General features: G+C 41.1%; 1 protein-coding gene across 3 annotated transcripts in view; it reads left to right on the forward strand.

The window, feature by feature from the left end:
- KLHL29 (kelch like family member 29) overlaps window positions 1-15937 on the forward strand; it is a 1215123-nt gene that overhangs the window by 994804 nt on the left and 204382 nt on the right. For all 3 annotated transcript variants that reach the window (XM_029595999.1, XM_029596000.1, XM_029596001.1), the window contains one exon: window positions 6357-6556. In XM_029595999.1, the coding sequence (XP_029451859.1) occupies window positions 6357-6556 (200 nt within the window). The remainder of the gene's footprint in view (window positions 1-6356; window positions 6557-15937) is intronic.

Below are 15937 nucleotides of genomic sequence, written 5' to 3' on the forward strand. Positions count from 1 at the left end.
CTAAATGCCTACATATCAATATTTCCCCCACTTATCCGGCTAAGATAAGTCATTATGTAGCTAAAATTTAGACAGGTTATGTAGGAGAGTTCTGGGGTGGAGTTAAGCTAGCCAGATACGTAACTTTGTGTTCCTAAAGATAGGTATATAAACTTATCTGGCTATGTTTAATAGTGCGCTGCACCACCGAATATCACTCCTTAATTAGCTGGATAAGTTTAACCAGCTAACTTTGCAGTACTGTCAGTGACTGAGTATTACCCCCAAAGTTTCAGATTTTTAAAAGCTGCATGCATTGTTTTGGTTGGATGAAGTTCCTAAAGAAAAAGCAGGTGCAGATAGCTAAGAACATAAGAACATAAGAAAATGCCATACTGGGTCAGACCAAGGGTCCATCAAGCCCAGCATCCTGTTTCCAACAGTGGCCAATCCAGGCTATAAGAACCTGGCAAGTACCCAAAAACTAAGTCTATTCCATGTTACCATTGCTAATGGCAGTGGCTAATAGCAGGTAATGGACTTCTCCTCCAAGAACTTATCCAATCCTTTTTTAAACACAGCTATACTAACTGCACTAACCACATCCTCTGGCAACAAATTCCAGAGTTTAATTGTGCGTTGAGTAAAAAAGAACTTTCTCCGATTAGTTCAGGCTGAATAGCCAGGAGGCTCTCAATGAACTGCAGATGCATAAGGCAAACTGGTAGACTAACTGATAAAACTGGTAATATGATTGCCATGTGCATGCTAAAAAAAAAAAAACCTCGTGATTTAACGTGCAAAAGTTGACTTACGGAGGTAAATTTGTCTAATTTACGCATCTTAAATCTATTCACATATCACTTTAAAATTAGATGTGAAAATACATGGGTATATCAGTTGCACACACTTATCTAGCTAAATTCTGCACTTATCTGGAAAAATTTTGAGTCATCCGGCTAAGCAGTGGCACACATCCGGACTCGTCCCAATATATCTGGATAAGATATAATAAGATAAGATAAATAGCTAGATAAGTTAATAAAAAACCACTACTTATAGAGATCTAACAGGGTAATTCTTTATTCTGCAATGTGCCAGTATCACGTGTGGTACGGCCCTATTGCATGTGATAAGGCCCTACCACATGCAATACTGTCCTCATCATGGCGGTATTATTGTAATTAGGGGAAGGGGAGTAGTGTGGGTGGAGTTTGGTCAGTGTTATCTCCCAGCAATACTGTGGGAAATAACTACACCTTTTCCCGTGGTGCTATGGGGCGATAGCTGTACATTTTCCTTCAGCAGTTTTGAAAGGGAAAGTATGCATTTACTTTTAGTCTGCCCAGTAACGAAAAGGGCTATTGCTTACCAGGCTTGTGCCTGCCTGGTTCATGCCTATGTGGATGTGAAATGTCTGGGCCCCTCAGAAGACTTCATGGGCACAAGCTTTATTGTGATATGCATCCAGCAGAGCATGAAAGGGTTTAGCCCTGGACAGTTATTTCCCACTGGCCTTTGACCAGCAGTAGTCTACAGTTCATCTAGCTGGCAGAATGAAACTCATAAATTGTTTGGTTTTTTTTATGCTAAATAATTTTTATTAGAACATAAATTGTTTTGATCTAAAAACATGTTAACTTGCAGGTTGAAATCTTTTTTTTTCTGACTGGATTTTGATGACATCTCTTTTAAGCACTGTTTGCATATTGTATTCTGTATTTTTTTGTCTGATTTAGTCATGATTAGCATGATTTGACATAACATGTCAGCATTCAGTTTGGTTTTTTTTACCGCAAATGTATATTATTAAATACATTATATTTTCATTACATTCGTCTATGAACTTACCAATTTAAGAACATAAGAAAATGCCATGCTGGGTCAGACCAAGGGTCCATCAAGCCCAGCATCCTGTTTCCAACAGGAGTTACCATGAACTGAAAAAATATAACACTAAATTTTATCCCTCTATTTTAGGTCTGTCAAGTATTTTAATAAGCTTTGTATGCTTTTCTTTAACAAAGAAATGTAAAGAATGTAACAACAGAAAAAAAACATTTAAAGAATGATAAAATGATGACCAGTATGTGGCCATTTCAGTTCTGTATTCCCATAATGCTTTGCAGGTCATGTCATAGTGTTAATAGATAACAGAGGCATATATGGATGTCAGGCACAAGTAGAAGGTGTTGCAGTTGTTGGTCAGTCATTGAAATCAAGAAGCTCAAAATCATGACAATAGAAAACAGCAGCTTCCTACTGAGAAAATAAATAATCTGCAAAGCTGATAACTACTGTGATATTGTACAAGCTTCCCCTTCATTGCTGTGAACCAAACTCCTTATCATCTTGAATACAAGTTATATTCACAAGATGTTCAATGTCATCATTATATTTGGCGCATGGCAAATCCTAATTTGGATTGTGTCCAATGGGAAGGATTGCTATAACCCTCTCTGGATATTTGGAACTGTGCCTTCCCCTGATTTTGGGGGTGCCCCTAACCAAAGTTCAAAGCCCAGGCATACACCTATTCTTACAAATATAGCAGTTACTCACCCTGAGTGCACATCTTCATTTTCTTAATTTCCATGCATTTATAGAGCCGTACATTTTTGCCACACTCTCCAGTAATGATGCCACTTGCCAAAGCCTCCCCACCTACGTAGCTGCAGTTGCATCCTGTATGCCTTGAACCAGCAGTTCAATCATTCCTTGAAAGTCAGAGTTGAATAAAACTATGCCTGTGTCCAAGAACTTTTACTCTCTTGCGTCTATACAAGCCTGGGCAATCCAAAGGAATCAGTTCATGACAGACTGCTACTCCATATATCTTGGGTGATGATCTTTTCTGGCCACACAATCACTTTTTCCCTTGTTCTTTCCACTGTGTTTGAGAACCTCCTGCCTCATGAGGCAGGCAGCAATACTGGACCATATTGTTCAGGTACATGGGAATAGAGAATGAACCCTGATAATGTCACCCTGAATCTTCTCAAGCAGATTCATGCTTCTCGTTGTGGCCAAGTCATTTTCTGTGAGGTATATGACCAGGACATAGTCCTTCAGCAGCAGAAGTGGCATGAACTGATCCCATCACATCCCCAGGGAATGTGGAGACTGCTGGCTAAGCTCGGTGTTCACCATGGTTCTTTGGCAATGCTGTCTTGTGGGCCCAGAAAATATATGAATTGCCACAGATCTATATTGTTCTGAGGTCTTGCCCAGAGCCTATTATAGATAACATTGTTCGGGTTTTTTATGTTCTTTCCGGATATATGACAAGAATCTGCTGCATTACCATCACTCAATCCATTGAACTCATTTGGAAGCCTAATGGCTACTGCAGATATGCAAAAGGAGTGGTTCCTAAATTTATACACATCCAGACATGCCTGCACTATTGATATTCTGAAATCTTTCTTCATCTAAAGCTTTGAAAGGCAGCCCACCTGAATGGCATAGAAAATATGGCTCCCCTTTTGGCCTGTATGCTAGGAAGCTGGCTCAACTTTCTACTGGCAAGATCTCAAGCTTCCTTTGCTGGTCTGTTTTTAATCTGTGAATCAATATCTTGATATGCTCATTGCTCAATATCACATACTTTGCTGTCGTAAGTCTGTCCTGATATCGGGTTATCTGGATGGGGAAACTTGCTCACGTGCTCAAAAGGCACCAAAGAATAACAGTACAAATGCTATATAAAAAGAATCATTTCATAGCTGTTAAAACATATTTCAGGGATGGTTCCTAAGAGATCAAGCAAAAGTACATCTCCAGTCTGACTTTCAGTGACCTACCCTTTAGATATCGTTCAGACAAAAAACAGATTTTCAGGGTCCTCTTTTCCCAAGATCTTTGCTCAGAATAATTGCCTTGTTTGACATGAAGTTAAGCTTCACGGAAGCTTTCTAATGCCTTGAACTCCAACATGTATTTTTCCGGAACTGTCTTACTGATGGGCGACCATACTTTTTTTGTCCCCTCATGATTCAAAAGTGATTGAAATTTTATCAAGCTCCTTCTGTATGCTATATATATATATTTTTTTTTAGACCAGGTCACATGCATCATCGGGCCAAATCTCCATCGCCTTTTGGGAGTATACCCAGCAATTTGGCTGCCAGGGATCTGAATCAAGATGACTCAAAATGGGACAACACATCAGCAATACTATTTCTGTAGCCCAGGCGATAGCTTACTTTAATAGTTGAATCTAAGCCGTATAAGTAACATTTCTCTTACTAAATTAATTCATGAGTGGGTTCTGGCAGGTAGCCTGTCACTTCCACTACTGCCATGTTGTCTGATCGGCTTATCACCTTTTCCTTCTACCGTACCCTGCCTCATTTGACTAGTGCCACATGATATGGTCTGCTAAGTGTCCTGGAGTACTAAATGTGTCTTTTATCAACAAGCACCCTGGCAAACAGAAGGAGCGCATCTTGAGATAGGGGCAAGCATGATTTTAGGAGAAGACAAGAGTAAAGCAACCAACTTTGGAAAATGTATAGAAAAGAAATAGTGATCCGGCTGAGAGGGGATATGAAAGAGGTCTTTAAGATCATGAGAGGTCTTGAACGAGTAGATGTGAATTGATTATTTACACTTTCGGATTATAGAAGGACTGGGGGCATTCCATGAAGTTAGCAAGTAACACATTTAAGACTAATCGGAGAAAATTCTTTTTCACTCAACGCACAATTAAGCTCTGGAATTTGATGCCAGAGGATGTGGTTAGTGCAGTTAGTGTAGCTGGGTTCAAAAAAAGTTTGGATAAGTTCTTGGAGGGGAAGTCCATTAACTGCTATTAATCAAGTTGATTTAGGGAATGGCCTCTGCTATTACTGGCATCAGTAGCATGGGATCTTCTTGGTATTTGGGTACTTGACAGGTTCTTGTGGCCTGGTTTGGCCTCTGTTGGAAACAGGATGCTGGGCTTGATGGACCCTTGGTCTGACCAGCATGGCAATTTCTTATGTTCTTATGTGACATGTAATAAGCTACAGGGTTTAAGTATAAAAACATAAATCATTGAAACCGACTTCTCAGTTGTTTGGTTGTTTTTATTTGTTTTGTTTTTTTATTCCAGTAAAGGCTCCTATTAATGGTATTATGGAAAACGTGGCAGAGTCATCATGTGAATAAACACAGGGTTTTGTAGAAAGCAAATGAACAGTTGAATTACTTATCCAGTGCTCTTCATTATCATGTAGCCGTGATGCTGTTGACTTATTAGGAAAACGTGGCTATTCCCATGGACAGCATGAAGAATATAGAAGCTGAAAAAAAAAATGTTTTGTAACCGTCAAAGAGGGGTTGCTTTCTTAACTTAACACCCTTTTCCCTCCACTTGACATTACCAGATGATAATTTTTATTTGTATTTTTTTCAGTCTTTCAGGCGGAACTGTGCTTAGTGTTGCAGCTTCACCAGGGACTCCTGCATTAGGATCTGGGCTCTGTGGTTCAGTAGTTCTCACAAGCACTAATTCACACTTCCAATGCAGGACATATTTGGATCCCAGATTGTTTAGCACTTTACGCAGGAGAAATCCTAGGCCACAGTCATGAAAGCTCCTAAAGGATGGCTGCTGGCTTCCTGTGGCAGAGCGGGTTGTCTTCCCTCCTCCTCCCCTCTCCTCTCCTTTCTTGGCTCTAACCATTTTGTCTGTCTATCTCGTCTTGTATTCTGTTTCAAAGTAATGCCATTCAGGTTTTCCTTTCAGAGCTTAGAAGGGAACAATATATTTTTTTTTTTAGAACATGACGCTACATAAATTGTCTTACAACCTTGTCTTATAACCTTGTAAAGAAAATTGAGTGTGTATATTACATATACCTATATGTATTAATTACTTGGGCTGGCTAAGAAGATTCTTAAGTTTCTCTCTTAAATGACAGATGTGAAATTGCCAGAGGTAACATATATCCTAGGCAAAACGGGTTACTTATCTTCTCCTTTGAAAATGAGTTTTTTCCTTCCTGCTTTGTATTGTTTATAATGGATGAGATTTAAAAAAAATGACTTAAAATGTATTGATTCCCTTTGAGAGCTATCTCATTTTCATTAATGTTGGCTCATTTTGTTTTCTGTTTGCAACCCTTTTTTGCATGAGAATGCACAATATCAGTAATAAACAGAGTTTGGTATTGGTAGGTGATTTTGTGTTATTGCTTTGTAAAATGTGCTTAAGAATCTTCTCTTTCAGATGCAGTTAAATCATTATTTTAAACACCAAATGTACTTCAGCTCCTTAAAAATGAAGACAGTTAATGAACTGTGAAGTGATTTTCTAGGCCTTGCTATACAGTGAATGGCAGAAAAGTGGATGCTTAATGTTCTCTGAGAATGTCATTGTCTGCTGTTACCAGGTCATCGCGGGACAGTGTCAGAATTGGAGAGCCGTTGGAACTGGCCATGTCCAACATTAATGCCGATGTCCTGGAGTTACTGCTGGAGTTTGTTTATACAGGTTCCTTGATCATAGATTCTGCCAATGCAAAAATCCTTCTAGAGGCCGCCAGCAAGTTCCAGTTTCATACTTTCTGTAAAGTTTGTGTTTCTTTTCTAGGTAAGTATCATCTTGATTTTGTATGCTTTTGTTCGTGGTCCTGCATGTTTTCACTGAGAAACTGGAGAGTCAAAGTGTTGGACTGTGGTTTATTCTTATGTGTTTGGACATCTTAACATGTAGTGTACATCTTTGTCATTTGGCTTGTAGTGTAGCACTTCCTAATATTCAAAGACATTTAAGCTTTAAAGCTCTAATGTCTGATGCATCTGTAGTATAGTGACTATTTAGTGCAGGCATCACTTTATTAAGTTGTACCTTTCACTGTGTTTTTATGAATTAAATATCTGAATAAAATAATTTATACAGAAATAATGAGCTCTTACAGTCATAGTAGACCAGTGATGGCGAACTCCAGTCCTCAAATGCCACAAACAGACCAGGTTTCCAGGATATCCACAATGAATATGCACGAGATAGATTTGCAGACAATGGAGGCAGTGCCTGCAGATCTATCTCATGCATATTCATTGTAAATATCCTGAGCAGCTGGCCTGTTTGTGGCACTCGAGGACTGGAGTTCGCCATCACTGTAGGAGACTGTATTCAACTGCACAGATGAACAATAGAACTAATGACATAACAAAGAATAAAATACCCCTTCTAAACTGAAAGTTTTTAAAACAAATTTCAAGAAATTACCCTGCCTCTCTGGGAGCAGTCATATTGGTTGGTGGCTCAGATTGATATCACACATTTTATTGGTCCATGTCTAGTTTAAAATATCACCACCAAAAAATACTAACCAAGTTCACTACCCCTGCTGATATTTATGATTCTCTTACAAGCAAGGCTAGTCTCATTGGAACTGTGATATTAAAGGGGAAACTACTTCCAGAGTATCAGTACTAACATATTGGTAAAACTCTTAAATATCATGAGAGGAAGAGACTACTTGTCATGAGTGCATGAGAGCTATTTCACCTTTGAATAATGCATAGCATTTTTCTTTTCATAGATGTAATCATTATTCTTATGATAAGTGGTTTAACATGCATTATTTAGTCTGAAATACTGCAAAGTTTAACATGTCTGAATTAACATAAAATGAGAATGGTATATTTAATATAGGTCAGATGTGTATTACAGAGGCTAAAGAATGGATGACAAAATAATGTTAAAAATATGCAGTTCCAATATTGTTAATGTGAACTTGAGATTCTTTTATCAGAATAAAAGAAATATGGCAAAAGTATTAAACTAGTGCCAACATCCCAGTTTTCATTGACACAAAGTACATGGTTATAACAAGTAGGCAATTAAATTATGTAAAATGATCTGTAAGTGCTACCTTTGGTGTTCAAAATCACAGCTAATGAGCAGCTAAACTGGATATAGATAAGCCTGAGTGGGTCAATATTGAAAAACCCAATGAGAGAGTAAGTGCACTAGTAAATATTTCCAGTTATTTTTACCCAGACGTTCAGTGACACTTATATGGCTAAAAATGTCGCTAAAAATACCGGCACAAGTTTTATGCAGGTAGATTTAGGGCAGGTATTTGTACTGCTGAAGTTATGGGCACAAATTTAATTGGGTGGTGCTGCATATTGTACTATCCGGCCAAATTTAAAAAGTTCACCTATCCCAATCTCTTTCTTAATTGGCTAAATTTGTGCAGAAAGCAATTTTGTCTGCACAAATTTAGCTTTCTTATCTTGCTAGACCAGTCCAGACAAGTGGGTCTTACCCCACCCCTCCCAGCTGATGGAGACAGAGAAGAGGCTTTTTTCTCCATGACATCATCACTGGATAAAAAGAGGTGCAACCTGGGCAGTTGCCAGTAACCTCTTGTCAACATAATAGAATAAGCCCCTGTTTTTACCCACAGGAATTCCAAGGTTGACAGGTTCTATGAACATCAAAATAGATAACTTGATTCTGCCACAGCCAAAGGATGGACATCTTTATATCTTTGTGCTATAGCCCTTAATAAACAGGACTATGAAAAGGATAAAGGACCAGTCATACTAGTAGCTCTTGATTGGCCAAGAAGACCATGGTATGTGGGCCTGGTAAGACTGGTAGCTGGGAACCCACTTTGGCTACCCGACAGATGATACTTATTTTTGTTGAGGCCATTTCTAATAGTGGACCATCTCTGTTTTGTCCACAACCTGGCCCTTGAGAGAGGCCTCACTTGCCCAGAAAGGGTACTCCCTTTTAGTTATTGCAACAATAAGAACATAAGACCAAAGGTTCATCAAGCCTATTATCCTGTTTCCAGCAGTGACCAATACATGTCATAAGTCCCTGCCAGGATTCCAAAAGGTTGGTATATTCCATGCTACTTGTCCCAGGGACAAGCAGTGGACTTTCCCAAGTACACCTTAATGATTTATGGACTTTTTGTCCAGGAACATGTCCAAATCTTTTTTTAAACTCAACTACTCTAAAAGCTTATACTACATCTTCTGGCAACAAATTCTGGAGTTTAATTATGCATTGAGAAAAACAATATTTTTTTCCTATTGCTCTTAAATATATTACCTAGTAGCTTTGAATATGCTCTCGTCTTTGCACATTTTGAAAGAGTAAACAACCAATCTGCGTTTACTCATCCCACTCCACTCATTATTTTATAGATCTCCTCCGTATCTCCCCTCAGCCATCTCTTAGCCTTTCACTATAGAAGAATCATTTCATCCCCTTTATTATTTTGGTCACCCTTCTCTGTACCTTTTCTAAATCTGCTATATCTTTTTTGAGATGCAGTGACCAAAACTGTAAACAATACTCAAGGTGCAGCCGCACCATGCAGCGATACAGAGACATGATATTCTCTGTTTTAGTCTCCATTCTTTTTCTAGTAAGTCCCAGCATTCTATTTGCTTTCTTGGCTGCCACCACACACTGAGCAAAGGATTTCAACATATTATCTATAATGATGCTTGGATCCCTTTCCTGGATGTTGACTCCCAGTGAGGAACCTTGCTTTGTGTATCTATAATATGGATCGCTCTTCTCTATGTGCATCACTCTGCACTTGTCCACATAGGGACATTAACTTTCAAACTGGTATGTGGGCAAAAAATTGCATCTGCCTGCGCCCATGGATGCACACGTGTGCCAAATTTTAAATAAGCAGACATGGGCTTTTAAAAGGGGCGCCGCCTGATGCCATTAACAGTTTACCATTTTGTTCACTAGTTAACAGCTAGGTCCTCCAGACTGCCCTGATTTGATAGCCTGTACTCCTCCCAGTTACCTCATTCCCTTTAACACCCTCCAAAATGGCTGAATCTTTTTTTTTTTTTTTTTAACGTACAAGCCATCCATACCAGAAGTAAAGTTGAATGGCAGGGGACCTCAGCACGTGCAGGGGTGTGTAAGTATTTACGCACGCATCTCTTGGCCAGGCCTCAACATGCTCATGCCCCACCCAGACCATGTCCATACCCTGCCCCTTTTTGAAAAGTTGAGAGATGTGTGTGCTGCAGCATTTATACATGTATCTGGGTGCTTTTTAAAATATGATCGGCGCACGCGAGCCCAACTTATTTGCGTATCCCCTAATGAATGTGTGTGCCGTGCTTTTAAAATTCACCTTTAACTGTCATCTGTCATCAGGACCAGCTCTGGGACAAAAATGGCACCCTGAGTTAAAAGTGCCCGCCCCCCCCCCCCCCCACACACATTTTCTGGTAGTCTTGTGCCTCCCCTCCCACCCTCCAGACACCCTGGACACCTCCTTACCTAAAAGACAACTTCCTGATAGTCTAATGGTGGCCCAGAGTGCCCCCTAAAATGACGTAGACCAGCCTTTGCCCCATAATTTGATAAGAGTAAAGGCCAATCGATAGATCATCTGGTCCAGGTGATTTGCTACTCATTAGTTTGTCTGTTTGCCCTATTACATCTTCTGGTTCACCAAGATTTGTTTCAAAATTCCTCTGAATCATCACCTTTAAAATATCAATTCTGGCATGCATATCTGCTTCAGATTTTTCTCAGTAAAGACTGAAGCAGGGAATTCATATAGAAGTCTATATTCAGAAGCATTTAGGAAGGTTACTCAAAAGTTATCCGGCAAAATCGATATTTGGGCACTTATCCAGCTAAAATCTAGATGGATAACTTTTTATCCAGCTAAAATTTGGCTGGATAAGTATATGGGGCATTCCAGGGATGTGAGAGAAGCTGAGTTAGCCAGATCCGTTATGCATCTGGTCATCTCATAGACCTGTCCTAAAGTTAGCCAGATAACCTTATGCAGCTAACTTTTGGATAGCCAGATATATTCAGTTGTGAAGTTGCACCTCTGAATATATATGCTAAGTTAGCCGTATAAGTTTACAGGCTAACTTGTAGAGCTGCAGAATGGCTGAATATGGACCTCTTAATCTTTCTGCTATGGCCTTGTCCTCTCTTAATACTCCTTTTACCTCTTGATCATCTAATGATTCAAATGAGTCCCTTATGTCCTTTTTGCTTCAAATGTACCTGAAAAAGTTTTTATTGTGAGTTTTGCTTCCACAGCGAGCTTCTTTTCAAATTCTTTCTTTGCCTTTCTTATCAAAGCTTTGCACCTAACTTGCTAATGCTTATATTGTTTCCTGTTTTCTTCATTCAAATCCCTTTTCCATTTTTTTGAAAAATGTTCTTTTGAGGACCTGTAAGAACTCAACTTCCCTGGAATATGGGGGGTAACCAGCACAGAGGAGCAGTTAATACCCTTAACAGAAGGCATGGAATTATTATCCTTAACCAATAAGCTTTGATGCTATTGAAGCAACCGCAGCATCGCTCTCTGCTTCAAAGGAGAGAGGTGGGAGGGTGAAAGAAAAGAGAAATTTGGATTCAGAGGAAACTAACACGAGCCATGAGTTTTTTATAATCTGGGGTATTAATGTGCAGGCATTAAGGAAAAAACACAGAACTACTTCTACGGCAAAGCACATCAAGCGAAAGTGACTGATACATGGGGTAACCTGCATGGCATGGCAAATACTTCCATGGGAAGCTTGCTGGGCAGACTAGATGGCCCATTGGTCCTTTTCTGGCATCATTTATATGTTTCTATGTATCAGGCCGATACAGTAAAGCGCGGCCGCGGTTACCCTGCTTCTAACCCGCTTCTAACTCACAATTTGGCCGCGTAAGTCCAACCCGCGATTCACTACCCCTTTAAACTCATCCTTACCGCTTCTTTAAATCAACCGGTAACCCTTTCCGCCCGCAGCATGTATATGAGATGTAAACGCTCCGATTAGCTATTCCCTCCCATACAGCAATGTGCGCCCCGATTATCTCCTTTTTAACCTGTAGTTTTGCTGCGCATTTAACCTGCTAACTTACCGCCTACCCTTACCCCTGCGTTAGTGTGGAGCGTCGGGTCAGAGAGACGAAATTTCATGGGCAAACGGCCCCCTCACCCCCCGGGACCCTTACCCTGGCGTTAGTGTGGTGTGACAGCAATAGGCAGGCTCCGGTCAAAAACGCCCCCTCCCGAAGCAAGGCGCAGGGCGAAAATCGATATGTCATTAAAACAAAAGTAAATAAAATATAATAAAAGTAAACTTACTGCATGTGAATTTTCTTTGAACAGTCCTCTTTCTCTCTCCTCCTCCCGAGGCGAGTACTGTGGCTCCCCTGCCTCCCGGGGGCAGCCAGCGGCGAAAGCGGCGGGCGAAAGCGAATGAATGCACGCCTGTATGCGGCGGGAGCCGGCAGGCGAGCATTCATTCACTCACCTTCACTGGCGGGCGTGCATGCATCCATCCAGCGGAGGGAGCCGGCAGCGAAAGCGGCTTCCAGCAGCCCCCGCCGGCGAAGGTGAATGAATGCGTGCCTGTGCGTGCAATTTGGTCGCTCAAGGCGTACGTCACGTCGTTTGGCGTCACGGCGTGTGACGTCGGCGTTCGCTAATGCACTACCTTGAGCGCCCAAATTGCATTCATTCACCTTCGCCGGAGGGGGCTGCTGGAAGCTGCTTTGGCTCCCCTGCCCCCGCCGGCGAAGGTGAATGAATGCACGCCTGTGTGTGCAATTTGGGCGCTCAAGGCAGTGCATTAGCGAACGCCGACATCACACGCCGTGACGTCAAACATCGTGACGTCACACCTTGAGCTCCCAAATTGCACGCCCAGGCTTACACAGATGTGCATTCTTTCACCGCTGGCGGGGGCTGCTGGAAGCCGCTTTCGCCGCCGGCTCCCTCCGCTGGATGAATGCACGCCCGCCGGCTCCCGCCACGTACGGGCGTGCATTCATTTACTTTCGCCCGCCGCTTTCGCCGCCGGCTGCCCCCGGGAGGCAGGAGAGCCACAGTACACACCTCGGGAGGAGGAGAGAGAGAGAGGACTGTTCAAAGAAAATTCACATGCAGTAAGTTTACTTTTATCACTCTTATTATACTTTATTCACTTTTGTTTTAATTTTTGCGCTGCCTTGCTTCGGGAGGGGGGGAAAGGACTCACAATCCCCCCTGGTACCTGTCATTTCAAATGACATTTGAAATGACAGGTACCAACGCACCCAGGATACTGTATAGGCGCTGTATAGCGCTCTATACAGTAAAATGGATTGCGTGGGCCTAACGCTTCACGGACGCGGCTTGCATTTGCAAGCTATTTAAATACAGTATCGAGGATAGGTGATCCGAACTGTGCGTGCGGCAAACGCGGGTGCGCCCGGCCGTAACGCACCTCTTCCTACCGCTCCTTACTGTATCGGCCTGTATATTAGGATATGGCATCTCTTTGGGAACTTTGTGAGGGGTTGTCAGTTTCACCCTATAGGGCAGACATTGCAGCCATCCTGGCCATTCTTCAGAGAGGTCTAGACAAAGGGCTAGACTCTGTTCTCTAAAGATGCAGGTTTTGCGATTTCTTGCTAAGAGGTCGGATCTAAAGTTGCTCTGTGACTGTGCATCCAGATATGGCCTGCTTCCTCCGAAGTGTCAAGCATTTCCATTTCAGTCCTCAATTCCTCAATGAGACCTTAGTTTGGCTCTTGATGCACTGTTAGGGTCAACCTTGAGGTTGAGAAACAGGTTTCTCTAAAGCAGGAGAGGCAAACTCCAGTCTTTGAGAACCACAAACAGGCCAGGTTTTCAGGATATCCACAATGAATCTACATGAGATAGATTTGCATACAGTGGAGGCAGTACATGCAAATCTATCTCATACATATTCATTGTGGATATCCTGAAAACCTGCCTGTTTTGTGTCTCTTGAGGACCGGAGTTGGTCACCTCTGCTCTAAAGGATTTATCCTTGAAAACAGTTTTTTTGATAGCCATCTACTCCATCAGATGTATTTTGGAATTGTAGGCCTCATCTTGCAGAGATCAGGTAGATACTGCATTTGGAGCAGGCATTCTCAGAGTAGCCCTGTCTTCCTCCCACCCGGGATAGTCTATACTTGGATAGTTCTCACTTGTCTGGACAGGTTTAGCAGGATAAGGAAAGAGAAATGTAATAATACCTGTTAATTTTCTTGAGTCCTGCTAGATCAGTCCAGGACCCCCCTGCGAATGCAGTGGCTGCATATATGTATTTTCTCTCTGTCTTTCTTGTCTATGCTTTGGAAGGCACACGGATTGGAGCCCTCTCCTTAGGGAAGCAGCTAGACTAACTCATTTCTTCTGCCTCCTCCTGCCTAGGGGATACAGATAGAGGTTCCCTTCTAACCTGATAATTGTAAACATACTATTGGTCTAGGGGCTCACTCCATTGTTTTGATAGGTTACTGGCAAGGGCCCAGGCCGCACCTCCCTATATCCAGTGATAAAAATGGAGGTGCAGCTTCTATCTCAATCACTTGGGGGTTTGAATGAAACCTACTTGTCTGGAGTGGTCTAGCAGGACTCAAGGAAACGAAATTAACAGGTATGACTAAATTTCTCCACCATCAAACTTATCCCTGAAACAGAAACACCATTTTTCATGATTAGGAGGTTTGTTAATTAATGTTTCGCCTCAGTTTTATTTTAGTGCATAAATTTGCCAGATTTATCACTGAAGCTGGGGCTAAACTTTTATCAATGAACCCCACAATGTTTAGAAGGATCCAGTCTCACTTCCACTAAACAAAAAGACACGTTTTCTAAGTTTCACTTCTTTCTGAAAATTCTCATCCTATTCTTTTCCATGGCCTGAAGTATATTATAGACTGGTAGGTGAATAGTAGGGATCTTGTTTGAGTTCAAGTCCTATAACTTACCAAATATTTAGAGCTAACAGGTAGGTGAGATCCAGCATCACTGGTACTTCAGTGGTCTCTAACCTGAAATGTGCCTTTTGTGTACCAGTAGAACTGACCATGAGGGCCAGCTCAGTGGCACTGCTAATGCATAAAGCCTTGAATTCAATTCCCTGCTCAGGTTGTCTTCTCCCTAGGTTGGCCAAGGCTGAAGTTGTTGCAATGGCAATGTTCAGAGCTCTTGAGTGGGAAGAGGTCATAGTCATTGCACAACAGTAACACCTAGTGGCCGAATTTAGGGCTCATAATTGTATGGCTTCCAGCTGAGGACTGTCACTACAATGACTACACTAAGTAATTTGGGAGGGGATAAATAGTAGAGGAAAAATATCCCCAGGTGATTCCAGCCCTGGTTATAATGGTCCTGGAAGCCCAAAGTAGCACGAGAAAACTGTCAGATTAAAAAAAAAATTGACCCTGAATATCACTTTATTTGTGCCAAATCTTTACAGAAAACAGACAGGGCAAAGTTAAGGATATTCATCAAATAATAAATAGAATCAGGTCTGAGGCTCAGTTATTTGTGCTGTAAGTTTGTCATCATTTCCTTGGATCCATCACAGTAAACATTAAAAATATTCAGTTACTCGGGGGCTCCCATGCTGTCAAGACAGAGAGAAGGTGTGTGTCCACCCACCATAGAATGTTTAGACTAAGCCAAATGAACAGGTTAATGCTTACTTCTAAACTGAGTCAAAATTCCCCTGCAATATATTCATAATCATCATCATAAAAAATAAATGAATGGGCATTTTAAATCTGTGTCAAGGGAGCTATATATTGCAGGCTATGCACAATTTTATGGGATGAGAAATTATCAGTTCTTTATTAATACTGACTGGAATGAATACAGCACCCAAATCCTTGCATAGACAAAACATGTATCTTATCATGGTTGACTTTAATAAACTTTAAGAAATTAATAATTTCAGATGTCTGGCTGTTAAATTAATATTGTTTCCTTTAAAAAGTCTAATAAATATACTTATCAAGAAGAGCTGCAAATTTTAAACCATTTTTAACCCATTGTGTCCCAGTGTCCTATTTAGAAGATAGCTTCTTAAAAAAAAAATTGGGACATATTGAGTTAAAGGAGTTCTTAAAGCACTTTGAGGATGCTAGATTCCTTTCCCTAATAAAGTAATGTGGGTGCCATGTTAGTCCACTAAGATGCAT

This window comes from Rhinatrema bivittatum, chromosome 3 (assembly GCF_901001135.1).
Source record: "Rhinatrema bivittatum chromosome 3, aRhiBiv1.1, whole genome shotgun sequence".
Lineage (NCBI taxonomy): Eukaryota > Metazoa > Chordata > Amphibia > Gymnophiona > Rhinatrematidae > Rhinatrema > Rhinatrema bivittatum.